Source organism: Engystomops pustulosus, chromosome 10 (assembly GCF_040894005.1).
Source record: "Engystomops pustulosus chromosome 10, aEngPut4.maternal, whole genome shotgun sequence".
NCBI classification, from domain to species: domain Eukaryota; kingdom Metazoa; phylum Chordata; class Amphibia; order Anura; family Leptodactylidae; genus Engystomops; species Engystomops pustulosus.
Window position 1 is genome coordinate 70,823,210 of NC_092420.1, and position 20,993 is coordinate 70,844,202.

Below are 20,993 nucleotides of genomic sequence, written 5' to 3' on the forward strand. Positions count from 1 at the left end.
GTAGGTACATTTCTTATTAAGTATCTTCCAATCACGAAATGTAGTCCAGCCTTAATGTACCCCACTTAAAGGCATATTGTCTAGACTTCAGTGACTATTAGCGGTAGCCAGAAGATGTAGTCCAACCTACAGTGGAAAGAATGCCTGCTATGTCTTGCTGGTATAAAGTGCTCTTGATGATAGAGAGGATGGGATAATTCTGCCATCCAAATCCTCTCCTTGTGTTAAACACTTCAATGTGGAATGTTTTGCATTGGAAGAGGGTTGTAGTAGGGGCTTTAATGGGGTCTTCTTGTAAGTATTAACCCATTTGGAAATTTGTAAGCCCAGTTGTCTGTAAATGAGTGAATCTCAGAATATTCACATATTCTTCATTAAATAAACATAATTGTTTCCTTCTTTATGAAAAATGTAACAAAAAATACTTCACAAGGGTTTTTTACAAATAAATAAATACAAATTACATACAGTCCCCGGGTTATGTACAGGATAGGCTCTGTAGGTTTGTTCTTAAGTTGAATGTGTATGTAAGTTGGAACTGTATATTTTATAATTGGATTTTAAAAATGTTGGATTGTCATAAGAACCAGGATTAATAATAAAGATTAATTGCAGACACATTTAATAATGGTAACAGCTGTTTATTGTAGCCTAAGGATAAAGTACAGTAATTTAACAATATCCATGGGTCCGTTTGTAACTAGGGGTCGTCTGTAAGTCGGGCGTTCTTAAGTAGGGGACCGCCTGTACCTACTTTGAAGCTGTTTGAACAAAAGGCAGGATCTGCTCTTCTTTAAGCTCCTTATCACGTCATTTTTAAGAAAAAAAGGCTTTTAAAATTATGCAAATGAGACTGAGGGGCTCTGGGCTCCATTAGACCTTAACTCAAAAGGTTTTTTTTTTTTTTTCAAAGAAGGGCATAAGAAGAGCAAATCCTTCCACAGGGGGTGCACACCTGCATGTCAGTGGGGCACATTTACTAAAAACAGAGCAAACTGCTATATGTGGAGTGTACAAAGGACGCCAGATTCAGGATTTGTGGCGGCTGTTCTTTATGAATCTGGCGAAAGAGTGCACCAACTTTTTTTGGTGCACCTTTACATGGGGCGTGCAGCACATTACTGTCACAAGCTGTGCCCAATTTGAGCACACTACCCTTTTGTGGTGCAGCTGCATTGTTTTCCATGCGACACAAATTAGGGGCCGTGCCGAAGGATGATCCGACTCATTCGGACTGAGCGCAGGATTTAACATTCAAATTGCGTTGCAAGCCCAAGCACTTAGATGCACCACTAAAAAGATGGTGAACTCAGTCAGACCTGAGCGGGGAAGCGACACATTCATTATTTCAGGCGCACGATCTTGGTGAATTGCCACACACAGGATTATAGACGGACAATGCACTTTCAGTTAACTCCAATCACCAGGTAAGTAAATGTGAATGTGCCCCCATGTGTCCAAAGCCAAAGGAAGTTTTCTGAAATATTTTTCTATAAATATTTTTCCCTAGTTATATAATAATTTACTGCATACATATATGTACTAAAATGTAAAAATCTATGAATACAGGCCACCTCTTCCAGCACTGGGATTCAGTCCTTCACTGTGTTCTAAGGTACACTGTGTTACAGAGGTACAATAGTTACGGGACCTTATGCACCACTGGCCTCAGGAGACTTGTGCCATATACCACTGAGGCCAGTGTAACCGAGAAGATGACATCACTGCTAGACTGTGCTGAAAACAGGTAAGTATCACTTTTTTTATTGTGTTGTGACATTTTCTAGGACTGTCTGGAACCTTATTTTAGAAGAAGGAGATCCCCGTTAAAATCTTTGTTGGTCCAGTTTTGCACCAAAAAATTTCCACACTGGCACATCCAGGTTTTTAGGGTCCCGATAATATAAAGTTCTGCCTTTTTTTTTCCAAGATGAAATCAGCATTCCATTTGTCAACACATTCCTCCGTATATTGTTCTTTGTCCTTACACTTTGCTGTGAATGCAAGACAATGAATGTTATACATAATGTACCACAGAAATAAACTCCCAAATTGTTTCCATAGCAACTGCATTGGCTCTTTGTATATAACAGCATATAATAAATATGAGTCATGGTAAATGTGCCACGTCACCAGCGCTTATGTCACCCGTTCTAAGTAACTGATGGAGCAGCAGGTACTATATACTTTGGGAGCATCTGTAATTTCTGGGACTCCTGTAGACCGGGAATAAGACTTCTGGAGACCACCAAGCTGCACTCTGCAATTTCTGATGCTCCCATAGTATTGAGTGGAGTAGCCGGCCGCCTGCTTGACTTCCCGCTCTATCAATTAGTGAGGACGGGTTTCCCATTGGCAGGCTGCGGTACAATCTCATGATTTGTAGGGGTCCAGGCAGTTAGGCCCCTAAACAGCCACATCGTTATCCCTTACCCACAACATATATTGGCCAGATCAGGTTTACTCATAGGTCACAGAGATAGATAAAGGTCCCACTGCCCTCCATAGGGTGACACTACAGTTTAAATATAATGTGTGATCGAATTACTATCTACCACCAGGATCAAGGATTGTAAACCAAGCACACTGACATACTGGTGTGTGCCCACTCTGGCAGGATCTGCTCTTCTTTTAGCTTCTTATGCCTCCAAAGGTGTTAAAGGAACCTGGAGCCTCTCAGGCTCATTTGCATAATTTAAAGCCTTTATTTTTGTTAAAAACAAGGGTATAGGCTGCTTAAAGGGGTATTCTCATCTGGGCATTCACATTCAGTTTCGTTAATCTGCCATATATAAACATTTCTTCAATTAGATGTTATTAAATTTTTTTTACCTGTGTGAAGATAATTTCTCATAAATGTAGTGATATGGTCCCTTAGAAACAAGACTGACTCCTTAGATACGGCCACCTCTGATGGAGAGATTGCACAAAGAAACAAAAGGTTTTTGCATATGAAATGCCCGGGAGTTACTGCAGGTCCCACAGCCGTACTCTGGTAATGAACGCTGAACCCATGTGGTCAGGCAGGGCTCAATAGCGCATGTCTGTCCACTGCTGCCAAAATGTGAGGTGGTCGTATCTGAGGAAGCTATCTCGTTTCTAAAGGAACAACATGGTTACATTTATGAGAAATTATCTTCACACAGGAACATTTTTTTTAACAACATCCAATTGAAGAAATGTTTACATATGACAAATGAATTCAATTAAATGTGAATGCCCAGATGGGAATACCCCTTTAAAGAAGATTTGATTTCCTATAAAGTAAATCAAGCATGATAAACCAGGGACACTTACTCATAGATCTAGGCACTGGATCCCTCAACACTTCACCCCTCCTTTCGCCCACTATTATCTGGCACAGTGGCAGTGGGCCTTTACCACGGGTAACACATACAAGAAGCTTACCACAGTCAGCCTGGATCTACAAGTAAGTGTCCATGGTTTATCATGATGGATTTTGATGGTAGATTTCCTTTAAGATGACAATCAATTGATGTTCTATTTCCACCATGGCTACAATATTTGAAGCTGGAAGCTTTCCTATATGTGGTAACACTTATGTATGACTGCAAGCCCAACTCCCATTGAAGAAAATGGAAGCCAAACCTACAGTAATCCTTATACAATGAGTTTCAGCCAATGGAGGGATTTTCACAGGATTAAGAAATAGATTTGTCAGATTACATAGATGTTCTATGCAGAGGAGAGGGGGAGCAGTGAGACACAACAGCTAGGTCTTCTCCGGCCAACAATAAGAGGACTCCAAGTTACAGGTGCAGATTGCAGATTTGTAATTTACAGAAGAAATGCAGGTTCCATGTTGCATAATAATCAGAAAAGTAGTTTTTCCTTGTTCACAGACTGGATTACTGATTAATGCAAAGTTTCTTGAAAAGTGAGTTAACTGCTTTTGTCCATGCAGACAGGGGCGTAACTACAGGGGTAGCATCCATAGCAGCAGCTATAGGGCCCACAGTGGCAGGGGGCCCTGGCATTGTGTGTATTAGCTGTGTATATGTTGTATGTGTGTATACACAGTATGTCTTTGTATGGTATAGTATTGTATATATGTGTGCATTTGCTGTATGTGTGTGTATATGTGATGTGTATGTTTTCTATATGTTTGTGCATATGTGATGTGTATATGCATGGGTGTATATGGTAAGTGTGTGTATATGTTGTATGTATGTAAATATGGTGTGTATATACTGTATGTATATTTATACTGTATGTGTGTATATGGTGTTTATATGCTTTATGTGTATGTATATAAGTATATAAATGTGTGTATATATGTGTGTGATTGTAACTCACAGGTGTGAGTATACAAATATGCATTTTTTTTAGTGGGGGGACGGGGGCCCCATTCAGAAGTCTGCTATGGGGCCCTACCTAGTTACGCCCCTGCGTGCGGAATATCTGCAGACTGGTAGATTATTTCATTGTAATATTACGTAGGAAAGTTACATTTGGGGTCAGATTCTTACACCTGTAAGACAAAGACAAATCACGTCACAGGTGTTTTCTGTATAAATGCCACATCATGGTGACGTGCATCTACTACTGCTGTAAAGGGCTAAACAAACAGGAGATAGCGTACAATGTTATATATCGGAATCAGTGTGACATAAGGAGCTGAGGGACATACGATATCTGTGTACTTAGGCAGAAAGAGCTGACAGCTTGTTAAAAGATAGAAACTTGTGCTGGCTGTCAGTCATGGTGAGCGCCTGCCTGCAGAGCACACCCTCCGCACATGAGCCTGGGAGCCTGGGCTGATCCACAAGAAACCCTTCACTTCTCACATTCACATCAGGGCATTAAGTCTTCCAGCTGCTCTTGTCTTCAGCTGTGCTGTAGTTTCTCCTCAGCCTGTTCCAACCTGAATGTCTTCTGTGTAACTTTACAGGATGGAAGAAGCCGAACTGCTGAAGGAAAGGCTCCTGGCCATAACTGTAAGTCCCATTTCTTGTATGAGTCTTATTATTAGATGCAGGAGGAAGACAAACCTTCACTTGTATGGGATGATTTATTATGCATATGACAACAGGACTCAATGTCGCTCATATATATATATATATTATGGTCCCCGCATTACGTACAAGATAGATTCTGTGGGTTTGTTCTAAAGTTGTATTTGTATTTAGGTCGGAACTGTATACTTTATACTTGTAACCTCAGCCAAAAATTTTTGGGTCTCTGTGAGCATTGTATTTGAAAAATGTTGGATTGTCATAAGAGCCATGATTTACAATAAAGCTTAACTGCAGACACCTTTGATAACTGTTACAGTTGATCATTGGATGTTGGTTATTTACTGTACTTTACCCCTTGGCTACAGAGTCTGTTTGTAACTAGAGTCTGTAAGTCAGTTGTTCTTAATTCAGGGACCGTCTGTGTGTATGATATATATATATATAATATGACGTCTCTTGTACTTATGGCATGTAGACATAAATGTCAAGGGCACTGGGTCAAGCTACTTTCCCAGTATGAGGTTATATAGCAGTTATGTACATACCATATGGAAACAAGTGGACTGACATTAATGTGGAAAAAGTAAATTTTCTCTATCCATGGATGTTCACAAAAATTCAACCACATATTGTTGAACCTGTTACTACCACCTGTTTTTAGGTGTCTTACATCTCCCCTGTAAATGTAACAATCTGTCAGTAGCAATTAAACTAGCAAAATTGAAGGCACTTGCATCCCAATATGTACGTTTTAAAAAAAATCTCTTGCATAACTGTATAAGGAGCATTGCCTTGTATAAAATGTCAATGAGTCATAAGTTATTGAGTCACTTTGGTTGAATCTGTGATATAAGTAAAAAGTATACAAAAGTCATTGTTACAGAGGACGGAGACTGCATGAATCACCCACCATGAGTAGCCAAATATTGCAAGTGTGAAGGGGTCCCAACAGATCTGATATGTCTTTGCACTGTACATGGGTCTTAAGGATATGTGAATGAGATTATTTTGCCATGAAATGTCTGATGTTGCTGCATCCTGCACATGTCGTGAAGGTTTATGTGTCGGGAAATAATAAGCTTTTATGGGTGGGGTTGGGAAGAGGTAGAATTTGTGACTAATTCCTCCTCTGATGTTTATACCTATTATAACTGCAATAATTAGATTCCTGTTATTATTCATTTTATGCCGGTGTAATATTCTACATAATCCCAATAATATCATAGAAAAGCTAAACTCATCCATGACCATCAAAAATAACATTACAGTCATATATGTCACTGATTGTTACATTTATTGTTATTTTCTTAATTGCAATAAAATATTTAACAAAAACGTAGATTGGATGCACTGAATTCCTGATATAGAAATTTTTGCAGCCAGGGTTCCTGAAGTGTATTGTGTTAGCCGCTGGCAACTAAACATCTTCCAGTCTGTCCCCCTCAAGGGTAGAATAATGTTATCTTTATATCAAGTCACTTTCTCAGCTCAATTGAAGTTTAATGTGCTGCGTTGCAATACCAGACCAAATCTGGGTACAGGTGTGGTGCTGTTTGCCTTATCCTGGACCCCTTTAACATAGAATGAAAATCACAATATGTTTCCAACTCAACTGAAAATCTACATAATGAATAGACTGTGGATACAGATATACTAGACTCGATATTCAATGACTACACAGCCAATTCTTTCCTTTCACCTTAGGAACACGTCTTACCAACGCTTCAATAAACACCTGTAGGCTTTGCACAAGCGCTGGGAGATTCTGGAGAATTCTGGGATAGTTTGAAGCTGGGCTATTTATTCAAGTTGGGGCCTGTTCTGGTGGAAGCATGACGGCTGTAGATGTAATTTCCTAATCCCTCTTAAGATGTGCTTTATAATGTTATAAGGAGGGGACAAAGGAGCTTGACTCACACTGTAGGCCATATGTTCTTAGGAAGCCATACATTAGGTTTTAACCTGTTCTTTATAGACCAGTTATGCATGAGCCTTACATGGTGATACCCATATGATAAGTGCTAAACTCCTTAAAGGTCCTCATGCACACAAACTCTGTTTTGGGATGTGTGTAATCCGTTGTTGTCCATGTCTGGCATATGTCCCCATGTATTTGTATGGGCTCCTACATGGCCATGATTTCTACAGCCCTGTGTATGAACTGTCTGAGCCATAAATTATAGAGCAGGTCTTATTCCTGCCCAGGTTGGCGGTTCAGCCAGTCCTTTTCTATTGTCCTTGGTGTGTGAGCGGACATCGTATTCCAATGTTACACAGGCTACAGATCACGGGACCATGGTTTGCGGCCCATATTATGCACACACATGTTCTTCATCCAAAGGTCCTTATGGGTCAGTGGTTTACTGTTCCTAACAGCCCTTTAATATTTTTGTCTGCCTGCATAGAAAATACAACATTCACTTATAATTCCCCTGGTTAATGACATATATGACATATCCACGTCAAGTCCCTGTATTTTATAGGAAGAATTGAGATGTTTTTTTTAATAATTCTTTAGGAATGTTTGAGAAAAAATTATGCTTCAATATATGATTTATTAAAGATATTCTACCTTAAAAGCATAGCCGTATCGAGGCATCACTTTAGACGCCTACAGCTGTACAATATAAAACATGCTTTGTTGTATGGCTGTGAGGGCTTAAAGTTCATAAAAGTATTAGAGAAGTTTAAAAAACAAAGTTAAAAAAATGCTTCATATATAAGAAAAAATCAAAAATCACTCCTCTTTTCCACTTCACTACTGGGGATCTTTCTGTTCTCTCAATTTTCGTGAACAATCAGGTAACATGTGACCACTCCACTTTAGTGATGGCATTGGCAGCCATGATGCCACTAATACAGCATGTGACGGCTCCAGAAATACACAGGTACAGACGAACCTCTCTGCCCACTGTGACCTCTGGTGAAGTCTCTGGATGCCATACTTTAGTCCCAGGCTGCAAGGATCAGCTGTGAGGTGTCTGTAATGAACCTTTATTGATAATCCTTGTTCTCATGACAGCACAAAATTTTGAAAATCCAATTGTTACAGGGACAAAAAAAAATTCTGGAGTTACTTTTATATCATACAACTGTTCAGAGTTACATACATATATTTCAACTTACAAACCTAAAGAACCTATATTGTACGTAACCCCGGGACTGCTTGTAGTGATTATTTTATATTTAATATTTAAAGCGGTTGTACCAATTTAGATTGTTATCCTCTATCCACAGAATGTTATTGGTGGAGGTCTGCCTGATGTGACTCTGACCATGAGAATACGCTTCTTCTTATGTCACTTTTTGATGGAGTGGCAGGTTGATCATGCATCCTTCTACTACATTCAATACTATGGCAGTGCCAGAAATTGCCAAGATAGTCGTAGCTGTGCATCTTTGGACCCATTTACTGTCATGCCCCTTGTTGACAAGAATGCCACTGCTGAAATGTATGGCTCAGAGATGCGTTAGTTGCTCTTCAGATAATACCTACCTTCTATCACTATGACTTTTACATATGAGTGGAGGGATGCCTTATACTAAAATTATCTCCAATAGTAGCAGCATGTAACCCTATATATCAGAATTTCACTCCACTATTCTGTGGCACAGTTTATAAACATACAAAGCAGATGAGAACCCTGGGGCTTATTGTGTTCCTTTGGAAAAGAAAGTTCTTCAACACAAGCAATTAGTCATCTAGTTTAGTATCCTGAGCAATTCTTGTTTATAACCTGACTTGTGGTCACATGATGATCTTTAGACTTCAGAACCATTATAGACATTAGACTGCGTCATTAAGAATTCATATTGTTCTTATTGAACATACTGGTTCACATATTAACACTTCTATCTACAAGGTGTTATATAATATCAAGTAGATTGACACGGCCTTAGGTCTCATCCACACAACAGTAATTGGGGACCGTGAGTAAGCTGCACAAATTGCACATTGTCTAATGTGCACGGATACGGTGCATGAACCATGTCCCACCACACCTGGAGTAAAAGGAGCATTTATTTCCTATGGGTATGGGTAGGGTGAGGTGAGCGGTGCTCACCTTCTGATGTCTACATGTGCATTTTGGGCTGCAAACTCTCTGTATGTGCCCCATGGTTGTGTGAATGAGGCCTAAGACTCATATGTATTTAGATCCTTTTCTATGACCATTATGGTTTAGTTTTGGGGGCCTCTCATTTCACTCTTCTTTAGGGTTTATACCGCAGTGTGCTGGAGAGGAGGAGGAGGTGGCCCCTCCTCCCTCCATAGAAAACATGCTCTATCTTTTTTCAATGTGCGACCTGGATCAGTGCCACACATGTGTGGCACCGTATCCCCGCCACCCCGCTATTGCCGTCTATGGGGACGTACATGCGGCCATGTAAATAAGCCCTTCAGCTGTTTCCATGCCTTGTTTTGAGTCTACCTGTGGTTAATTCAATTGACTAGACATGATTTGGAGAGACACACCCAGAGCTGACGATGGTCATCAGGAAAAAAAACAAGCCCTGAAGAGGAACTAACTGCCTGTGTAGCTCATACAGGGTGATGTAGAGGGTCAGATCTAAAAAAAAGGTACAAAACAAATCTCAGTGGACTCCATAGATCTTAGACCAGAGAAGATTGGAATAAGCAAATCACTTCCCAGATCTGGCCACTCCACCAAATATTAGGGGAGAACAAAGAGGAGACCATGCATCTAATGTTCACTTTGACTGAGCTCCAAAGATTCTGGGGGTCATTTACTAAGGGCCCGATTCGCGTTTTCCCGACGTGTTACCCGAATATTTCCGTTTTGCGCCGATTGTACCTGAATTGCCCCGGGTTTTTGGCGCACGCGATCGGAATTTGGCGCATCGGCGCCGGCATGCGCGCGACGGAAATCGGGGGGCGTGGCCGAACGAAAACCCGACGTATTCGGAAAAACCGCCGCATTTAAAAAAAAAATTGTGTCGCGAAAATTTCACTCACCTTCATCCTGGGTAGGCCGGTGTATTTCGAGGCATTCCAGCGGACTTCAGCGCAGCAGCGCCACCTGGTGGACGGCGGAGGAACTGCATTGATGAATCCCGGCCGGACCCGAATCCAGCGCAGAGAACGCGCCGCTGGATCGCGAACGGACCAGGTAAGTAAATGTGCCCCTCTGTGTTCAGATGGGAGGAACTTGTCAACTTTGTCACTCAACTAACATAAGGCAAAATGGATAGTCAGAAACCTGTAAGATGGCGCTTGCAAAAAAAAAAGAAACCAAAAAACACAACAATATTCACAGTGAAACTAAAAATGTGATCTTTTTGAACCCAATTCTGAGCATGTCTAATGGAAGACAAACACTGTTCATCATCTGCTCAACACCATCCCTTCAGTGCAGGGGGAGTGCATGCTGAAGGGGTATTTTTCTATGGAGTTGAGTAAAGGGTAAATGGAGCAAAGTATAGAGATATTCATAATGAAATCCAATCCAGAATGCTATTGACTTCAGATTTGACTTCCAACAAAATAATGACCCTAACACACAGTCAAGTCAACACTGTAGTGACTACAGAAATGGACAACTCTGTGAAGTTACATTATTATACATTTATGGATATAACAGAAAATGTCCTCTTTCCAAAAACAGTGCCAGACCTTTATGGAATGTATGGTAAAAAGTTATGTTTTTCTAATTCTGGCCAACCTGTTTAAGGTGAAAAGATCTGAATCCACTATTTCCCCATCAACATATGAATAATTATAGAGTTGATGGGGAAGGTAGAATTTATTTCCTGATGTTTCTTAAATTGGGAACAAATGTATTATACACAAAATTGTTATTCCTGTATGGCAACGTACGAATAATTGTGTCCAAAGACCTGCATACAAGTTACGTTACATGCAAGCTCATCCGGAAAACATGTCCAGGGTAAATCTCTTGTCACCAGTCCATGACCCACTTTGATATCATCACTTTGTTGATGAGCAGGTGGCACTTGCAGTATCAGTTCCTCTAAGTACACAGCGCTCGTGTCTACATTATTTAGTAGTTCTTTCAATCGAGGCCAGAAGCCATTAACGTCTGCATGATGTTCGCCACCTTGTACTCACTGTAAGCAAGACGTTCAGAGCCCTGTAGATATTTCTGTGATTCAACAGCAGTGTCAGGTTATAGGTTGCAGCTGAGATAATGTTGCAGACATGACCGGGGTAAAACAATGGTCGGCAAGGATAGAGAGGACATTACATGCAGAACTGGGAGTTGTGGCTACTTTGTAAGGAAAATAAAGCAACTGTGTCAGGATGGCTGTTCATAAAAGTAACATTACCCAATCAACAATAGTAAGGATTGTATGTGTCAGACACCATCATTTCAACATCACAGTGAAAGTGAGGGAGACCAGTGACATCATAGTGGAAGATGGGGGAGACCGGTGATGTCACAGTGGAAGATGGGGGAGACCAGTGATGTCACAGTGGAAGATGGGGGAGACCGGTGATGTCACAGTGGAAGATGGGGGAGACCGGTGATGTCACAGTGGAAGATGGGGGAGACCGGTGATGTCAAAGTGGAAGATGGGGGAGACCGCAACGTCACAGTAGAAAGTGGGGGAGAACGGCGACGTCACAGTAGAAATTGGGGGAGACCGGTGACGTCACAGTAGAATCTGGGGGAGACTGGCAAAACAGTGGAAGTATTAAAAATAATCCATATCACAGAACTAAGATTGGTTTAATCTCCAAAAATCTCTCTTGTTGAGCTCTATAGCACCGGTATTGTCTGCTACCCTGTAGTCACACCCATAATATAAGGAACATGCAACATTACAGTAGGCAGCGTGTTCTTACATGTTTAGAACAATTGTCTGCATTGTTGCAATGAATTGTTTCCTTTACTCTGCAAATAGAGAATGAAAAATAATATTTCTAATAAATCCCTTTAAGCCAACGTTTTAAAATCCCCACCAGAGCCGTATCTGTAAAAATAAGTCTCTGGCTATGCCACCTGTGCTTATGTGAAGCTGGGAAAGTCTGAGTCTGTTATTGTGAGGTTAAAGTATGCATGGCTTCCGAATATTCCGCCCAAACACACACGTACACACACTCTGTTACCATGGATTTCATCATATGGCCCATTCTAGTACACTGCATCCGTGGGTCTAGCTCTGCCTTTACATCCCTTCTTCTCGTGGGTGAGACTGGAAAATTGTCCTGTTGGCTTTGGCACTGCGCACAGCAGCTGCATTACCAGCGTAAACTTGAATTACTAGTTACTCCTTCCTAGATACCCACTGTTTAGTCAGATGGCTTTGTCATCTATATTTAACCCTTTTTCTGACCTAAATGTCACTTTTACAAAGACCAAGTTTAACAGCTGAGCTTCACATGTGTCTTTGGTGGGGGACGGGTGAAGGAACTTCCAGTGCAGAAATAGCAAGAGAGAAGAAGATTCAAGCCCCTTAGATCTCACCAACATCCACTTCCGAGCAGTCCCACTCTCACAGACGCAAACCACCTTTATCGGTGCCAGGGCTGAATTTTCTTAGTGCACAACTTGAAGGGGCAGCACAATGCACAACCAGAACCCTAAATGCAAAATCTCACCCCAGAAACTAAATACCGCAATAACTAATAGACCCCAGTACAGAGTACAAATAAAATGCACAAACTATGCAATAATAATATAGGAGACCCTTATGGTCCCCTCTCGCTCTGGTTGTTGCACTACTGTGGGTCCTGACGACAGCGCAAACAGCTAGTGTCAGAAGCCAGAGCAACAGATACCTGGGAGTGGTGAATTGTCAGACATACTCACTGCTACCCGCCTCCTGCACCAATGATGGCAGCGTCAGTCTGCATGCGGGTCGTAGTTTGTGCAATCCTCCTTTAATATAATGCTGGGATATCTCAAATACTGGGACTCTTTTTCTACTTCTAATTCTATTTTTAAGCTCCGACCGGCAACGATCACAAGAACTCAAGTTGGGTTGCCAAAACCCAACATCCTTGTGGATATGAACGGAGTACAACACCCTTACAATTCAACCCTCCCCAAACTGTGCAAATAATCTTGACTATAGATATCTATGCTATGGATACAGCTTCTATACATATCCTATATGTTTCCAAGGTGACAGACTGTAAACAAACTGCATATATTCTAGTGTGACAGTATTGTGCAACTTCAGACTGGTGAAATGCATAATAACCATCACCCAATTATTATTTACCTGGCACTTTTCTGTGTATCCCACCAACAGCTTAACTTCTTAACACTCCCAATAACAAACACAGAGGCTCATGTTGGGTGGTGGAAAACCAGTCACAGCTTATAAATATGTAACAAACAATGTAACAAACATTATAAACTCGTCATAAAAATAGAAAACATCTCGAGTTATAAATCTACATTGAAATAAATGGCTCGGACTGCACTATGATCATCTTGGCTCCCAGATGACAAGTCGGCCAGGCGAGCAAAGCATTATATCCATTATTTCACCGTTTTTTCACCATCAGCTGTGACTTCAATGCTATAAAACATAGTAAACAAAGCAGTAAAACAAAACTCCAATGTAGGGAGGGAGAGAGGGACTGCTTCAGGTGCCACAGTCCAAAGAGGGAGAGTACAGGGTGCCAGCCACTTATAAAGTGCAGGAACACGAAGGAGGGAAGGGGGGGAGGAGGAGACAAGTACATAATGCCCCTCAACATTAAAGTGTCTTTAACGCCCTAGTGCACTTTTCTCACAGCCCAGCATTCCCCAGTCTAGGTGCACCTTCCCTGGTTGGTCAGTATGGTTCTGGAGATGGTAGGGGTGACCACATTGCCTGCCAGACTCTACTAAAAATAGCAGTGACGGAGGATCAATTGGGATCCAGGGAGCGAACAGCTCCCTGCTTCATGACTGCATCCGACCATTTTAGCGCTTGTAGGATGCAAAAAAAAAAGAGGTCCAGCCTTGGACATAGCTCCTGCTGCCCAGGACTAGAAAATGGGACCAAAAATATGGGACTGTCATCTATTTTCCTATCAGCACTAAATTACCAAGATAAGTTGACAGATAAAAATAAGTATTTCACAACAGTGAAGCTGTCATGGAGGGTGCTGGGTCCTGTGCCATGAGTGCTGAGTGCAAAAAATGTGACCCGTCTTTCCTGGAGTTTAGATACAAGGTTGGGACAACAGTTTGAACATTTGCCCCAGGTGAAGGAAATCTTTGCTGAGACTTTAGTAATATGGGTCTTTAAGACTAGACTGCACATACCTGTGGCTTCCTTTGCAGATTGGTACTTATTATCTGTGATCTATAGTAAATACCTGAAACCCAACGAAACTCATCATAGTTAGTGAGGTCCATATGGATATTTTTGTGAATAAGAGTCATCAATCCATATTCAATGAAAAGCGAAAACAAAGCACAAATAATCCCAATACAAAACATAACCCCACAATAGCATGCAAATCAACCGCGATACCAAAAACAATACAAGCTAGAATAGGTACTAGAAGTAGAAATCTAAGTGTCATATACAAAAGAAAGAAAAGAAAAAAAGGTTTTAAAGATCATCTCCCCCTGTGCCTTGTCTTGCATGTTGGGTACATCACACTACAACTGATAGCACTTGGGCCCAATAATTTAATCCTTTATTATGATAATCATTGGAACAGCTTCTTGTTTTTCTTTTGAAAGATCTAACAATGTTAATTAATTTCTTACAGGATAAGAGGAAGCTTCAAGAGGAAATTGCTCAAAGACGACTTAAAATTGAAGAGGAAAAATTAAAACTTCATCATCTACAGGTACAATATACTAGAAAATAATCTTCTATATACTCAGGTTTTCAAGCAAGGCCGCCATCTGTACATTTTACATTCCTTGATTCCAATCCTAGAAAATTATACTATAGGTAGTAACCATAAATACAAGGAAATTTGTCTATGTAAGTGTCAGAGATGTCCAAACTCCTATCTATACCAATGATGGTGAACCTTTTAGAAGCCGAGTGCCCAAACTGCAACCCAAAACCTGCATATTTTTTGCAAAGTGCCAACACAAGAATTCAAGCAGTAACTTATCACAATCTTCTTGCTCCATGCTATACCACAGCTTTCAATGGGCCTGAGGGCAGCAATATCTTTGTCAGAAGGAGAAGAAATGTGTATTGCCACTGGAGTTTCCATTGACAGCCCCCTGAACAGGAAGATTGAGGGGTCACACAGAATGATAACCTGACCATGTCCACACCTCCTCTCTCTTCATGCAGTCTCAGGTAGACCTAGATGCTTCACATTAAAATAATGCTAAGCATGGCAAGTCCTGGGACTGCAGGAGGATCCCTGTCTGGCAAACTCTGCCATGGGGCAACAGGCCCACTGAGAGGGCTCTGAGTGCCAACTCTGGCACCCGTGCCATAGGTGCGCCACCACTGTCCTCTGCTATAGGATGGAGCAGGACACTCCATACCGATCAGCTTATTATCCCCTATCCACTATACTTAAATAGTTGATACAGCTCCTTTGATCTAATTCAAGGGGTGTGGTCTTCTTGGTGACAGACATCTTTCCTTGTATGAGTGTGATACAGAGTTAGCTGTCAATCACAGATACAACCCCCCCCCCTATTTCTTGCCATAGTAAAAGTAGAAATATTAATGACAAAACATGAACAATGAACATGAACAATTTCACAGGATAGGTTTTTTATCACTCTTAATAGTTGTTAGTATAGTGCCATCTGACAATTTTGTGTATGGGATGTGATCTGTGACATTCTATACCATCGCTGGTAAATGTTGTAGTTCCCCTTTAAGACAAGCATGCAACCCAGATTCTTCTAAGCTCTATACAAATATCGATTACAGAAGATTATATTACTCTACATACTTCAGTAGATGTATTTGATTTATTTTATTCACTAGGACACTGTGTACAAAAGAGTGGCTGCCATGTATCCTACTGTGACAATAAATATCCCGTAAGAGCAGAAAGACATTCTTTCTATGAGAAATGTGTTTGCTCTCAGGCACGTGCAATCGGTCAACAAAATGTGATGAAATTTCATTCCAGGGAACAAAACTTCATTCCTGAACTAAGCACAATGTCAGTATTAGTTAACCAACATAATACCCATAATACCCAGTGTAATACCTCCACCCAAAAAGACTAATAAAAAATTTTGAATTATGCTTATTGTTAGGAATTATGTAATTTTTACTCCTAAGCTCAATCCTTTCTACCCACAAGATCAATGCATATTCTACCTCTTCTATGTGATATACACCTACAAGATCAAAGTGTGATGTCATTACCACTTGTAAAATGAAAGCATGATGTCATTTCTACCCACAAGATCAAAGCATGATCTCATATTCATCCACAAGATCAATGATTGGTGCAATTTCTATACAGGAAATCAATGTATGATATTATTTCCAACCCCAAAAATCAAAGCATGATATCATTTCTACCTGAAAGATTAACTATGATGTCATGCTGATCAACTTTTAGCCAGAAGCTTAGTCTTTGGTTTGTGCATCATATAGAAAGCAGCCAAAATCACATCGAACATGACCCCAACCACATGTATATGTGTCTTTTATGCTATAGCTATCAAATGTTTTAAAGGGCCGTGGGTAGTACACCGGCTCTGTGGTTAGCACTGTTGTCTCCCTTATTGGAATAGTCAATAACAATGTCTACAAGGTGCGTGGAATATGTCTGTAATATATTAAAGAAGAACACATTTTAGACGCCAGTCCTGCAATGCTAAAAATACATTTTTGCAATCCTTTTTAGAAAAAAGCCTTGCGAGAAAAATGGCTGCTAGATGGACTGAATACAATGACTCCTGCAGAACAAGAGGAGATGATAAAACAAAACCAAGAAGACCAACAACAGATCAAACATTTGGATCAAAACATTGGAAGGTTGGTGTTTTAAGAAGAAGCAATCACCAATACAAAATGCTGAATAACATCTTGTTGGTTTGTCAATGCGTCTGTGATCATTAACCAGGTTTTATTTGTTTGTTTTTTTAAAAAGATGCGTCCACCTGTTGGATATGGTGCACAAAAGTTCAGATATGAATTTGCACATACTGGTCAAGGGGGCGGTAACCTTTTATTTGTTTATATAGTACAAAGAGATGCCACGAGAGGTTACCACCCTTGGCTAGTGTGACCCAATCCCCATATACACTTCTGGCAGGCATGTATTTTGTACTGGTGGACAGATTTTAAGGGCATAGGAGCAAACCTGTGAAGTATTATGTTAAGTATGGTATTTTGTACTTGGTGACTGATCCCCCATTAATTGTATTATTCTCAAGTAAAACTATTTTCTCTCTAAACAGACAGATATGTGATACTATATGATGGGCTTGTTAAGTGATGAGCCATGCCACATGGTGTACTTGTCACTTATGTATAATACACTGTTCAATGATGTGATGTTTCCAAAAACGGATGGTTTACAGAACCTGCAGGATTCAGTTTTGGGCTTTTGTTGCAGATTTCCGTGCTAAACCAAACAACAAATCTGCAACAATTCTGCCATATTTAGAGTCTCCCAGAGTGTGAGCAATTTGTGACCTCCGCAAGCGTGCATGCTACACACAATGATAACATTGACAATCCTGGAAGTAGTGCACCTAATGAGCATATTCCATACTGAACCCAAAGGCACTGATTGTTTAGCAGAAACTAGAGGAAAGATTTTTTCCAAGCACTCATTGGTCTCATTGGTAAAATACAGCACAGGTTATCGACTGACATTATGTATCATGGTGCAAAAACTGTATTACATATGAAATACAAATTTCTATATTTATGTACATTTACCATCTTTAGAACCCACTCTCACCTAAGATTTTATTTGTCACAGTTCCCCTTTGCTATACAGTCATGTACGTGAGCTTTAAATAGAAGCAATTACTTAGGACAATTCCTTAATTACTAATTACGTGGTAAGTAGATTTGCTAGCGGAGCCCCACTCATCTGATTAGAATGTGCCTCTTTTCACGCTGAGGTCATTCTCGCCCTGTGTTACTAACCTCAATCTGACTCTGTGGACTCATGACCAATGTGGGTCATCGTTTTGTGAGGACCTTTTCCAGTACAATTGTGGAGACCTAGGGACGGGGTTAGTTGCCTTCTGGTCTCCATAGATCCATACATGGCATGCTGTTATAGCATTTCTGGCATTGTTATCACTGATGCTTGGATGAACATTATCTCTTGGCTTCTCATTTCTGCATAAAATTTTATTATCACTGTTTGTTAATCGTAAAGAGAGAAGGTTTTCAGGGACTAAACGTTTTATGTTCATCTTAAGTGCAGTTTCAGAAATCACATTTAAGGTATGGGTCTCCCCTAATGTACAAATATTAGAGCAGGTAGCCTATTGCTCATGTTCTTAATGCTATAGTATCTTTGCCAGGAAAGACACCCGAGTGATGTGCATCTTCATGTAGTCTCCAAGCCATGGTGTCATCCAGGAAGCTCCTTACTGCTGCCTCCTTGCCCCCTACCTTCTTGCCATGTAGTTGGTCTATGCACCGACACCCCACAATAGTGCAGTCTTCTCCTTGTCATTGAGCAGTGACGTCTACAACACGGCACAACACTCACAACGGACAGAGCGTTCTGAGGTTGGGAGAGCTTGACTTCTGTACTAAACTCTTCACCTCTGTAACTTTTTACAGCTAATTTTCCTATATATTACTTAGACCAGTGAGCAATAGACTACCTGCTTTATCCTTAGGTTTCTGGATGATGCACGTTGGACTATAAAAGTAACATGATCGGAAGGTTTTAATCTGCTTGATAAGGTAGAAGTGGTTGTTTATTATGTTATTCCTTTCGGCTGACAGGTTCCTTTTAAATGGCAGGCAATTTAGGTGAAAAATAAAATTGGGACTGTCATGTTGGAGACGTGGCTACCCTTTTCAGCACTTAGATTACAGAGCAGGCAGTGAAGTGCAGTGACCTTTTTGGATTCCATCATGTTTGCTTCCATTTTTATCTTTCCATCTCGCTGATTTGTAAAGTGTCATAGTACAAACTATTCATCTGATAAAATACAATGACTACCTTCTGGTGGAGGATATCTTCTAAACTGGAGTCTCCAAAGAGTATATTATTCAAGGTCAACTGTGGTTGTGGGTGGTGACAACGTTCAAGGGGAAGAATGCAATAAAAACCTCACCAAGACAAACAAAAACAACACTTAAAATTGTTTTCGGGGAAGATCCAGTAGGGCGTAAGATGGAGGAAAAGTTCCAAGTCTGTATTAAGAGTCAAAAAAGTGAGGCTGGTGATCCATGAGTTTCTTATATATTTCATTTTTTAAAGGGCCACTATCTTTCTCTTGATACCTCATCATTGGTGTCCTTTTAACTGTTTGCATGCTAAATCTTTATTGTTTGTATGAGTTGCAGTATGGCAATGTGGGTTGGAGACAGTTGTTCAGACGATTTTGGTGACCTGTCCTAAAGAGAAGTCATCATTGTTGTAATATCCAAACGATTGATTCACACATTATGTAATTGTCATGAAATATCATTCTGCAACAACCCCAACTTCTGTCCCTATTGTGTTCCACCCTTTTAAGTACAATCCCTATAAGTACATGACATGCAAAATAATAATTGCAGTAGGAAGCATGATGTGAAGTAGAAATTTACACACTAATGCGGCAAATTCATGAGGCCACTTTGGCCAGACTTCTGACAGAATTTGTGCCAAAACATCTTCTGATTAATTTATGAATACTTTTAGACTATTTCTTCCTCTTTTCCATCTAGTCCGACAAATGAGGCGTGACCTCTGGGAAAGTGGCATGGTCTCCTGTAAAGGGGTCATGGTCGGGCAGAATATCATCAACACACCAAAAAATTAAGAAGGGTGCGCCACATTGTGTTGCACAGTTTAGACAAGCTGAAAGCAGATCTAAACTTGATAGTGGGAGCCTGCGACACATTAATGAATTCCCAACATTTCCTTTTCTTGTGGATTTTGTTTGGTATTGAAAGACTTCATACTTTACACAACAAATCAGATTATTAATAAACATATTCTAGAATTCTATGGGAATTTACACCAAAAAACCTCAATTACAATTCAAATTTACTCAACTCAATTTACAATTCAAATTTTTAGATAATCTAATCACTAAATCTTCGTATCACATCCCATCACAAAATAAAGGTCAACACATCCTGGTTTTTACTAAATGTGCAAATGTCCTTTGCTGACTCTAAGATTTGCATATAGAGACTGTAATTATTATTGCACCATCATATAAGTTATGCAATGCACAAACCAGTGGAAACTAAGCTCTGATAATGTAGATACCAGCGCTCTGCGACTGAAGATTAGATTGCCACCCTACTGTATATGGCAAGAAAAAAAAGGAGGATATAAAATGATATCCTTTATGTACTATATGTATAAACATGGAATAAGAAATGTAATCCTGGTCCTGTTTGCAGTGCAGTATCTAACTGGAGAAGAAATGTGGCTAGAAGTCAGTACAAATCCCACAAATTCTATAAAGTTTTAAAAGTAGCAACAGATCCCTACATGTATTACAAAGCCTATAAACTAATGATAATTGGCTGCATAAGTATTCAACCCTTTAGGCATCTTTTACATCCTATCATCTTGTTGACCTAATATAAAAAAAGACATAAGTATTCTCCCCCTCCCAACCTAATGATGTTATCCTCTAGATATTTTGACCACTTATAACATTAAATTCCTTGTGAAGAGTGAGATAAGCAAGTACGCAAGTATCATCTATTTATCAAGGAAGATAACCCCTTGTAATCCTGCGATTATAACAGGCCGGTGGCTTTTGTGCCTGGGGCTTATTCCAAGATTAATTGTTCAGTCTTCAAGATGGAGAATCCTAAACAACATATGTCCAATTTATGCTGCGAGCGATGGGCCACATATTAAGAGTTGTTACAAAGATAAATTGAGTTTATACTTTTTGCATATATTTTGAAATAATGTACAGTTTGGAGATCTTG

At 40.2% G+C, this 20,993-nt stretch overlaps 1 protein-coding gene across 1 annotated transcript in view; it reads left to right on the forward strand.

The window, feature by feature from the left end:
* The window catches only part of PALMD (palmdelphin), a 65,066-nt gene that overhangs the window by 30,038 nt on the left and 14,035 nt on the right, over window positions 1-20,993 (forward strand). The window contains exons 3-5 of the mRNA XM_072128134.1: window positions 4,913-4,958; window positions 14,680-14,760; window positions 16,756-16,886. Of these exons, the coding sequence (XP_071984235.1) occupies window positions 4,914-4,958; window positions 14,680-14,760; window positions 16,756-16,886 (257 nt within the window). The 5' untranslated portion in view covers window position 4,913. The remainder of the gene's footprint in view (window positions 1-4,912; window positions 4,959-14,679; window positions 14,761-16,755; window positions 16,887-20,993) is intronic.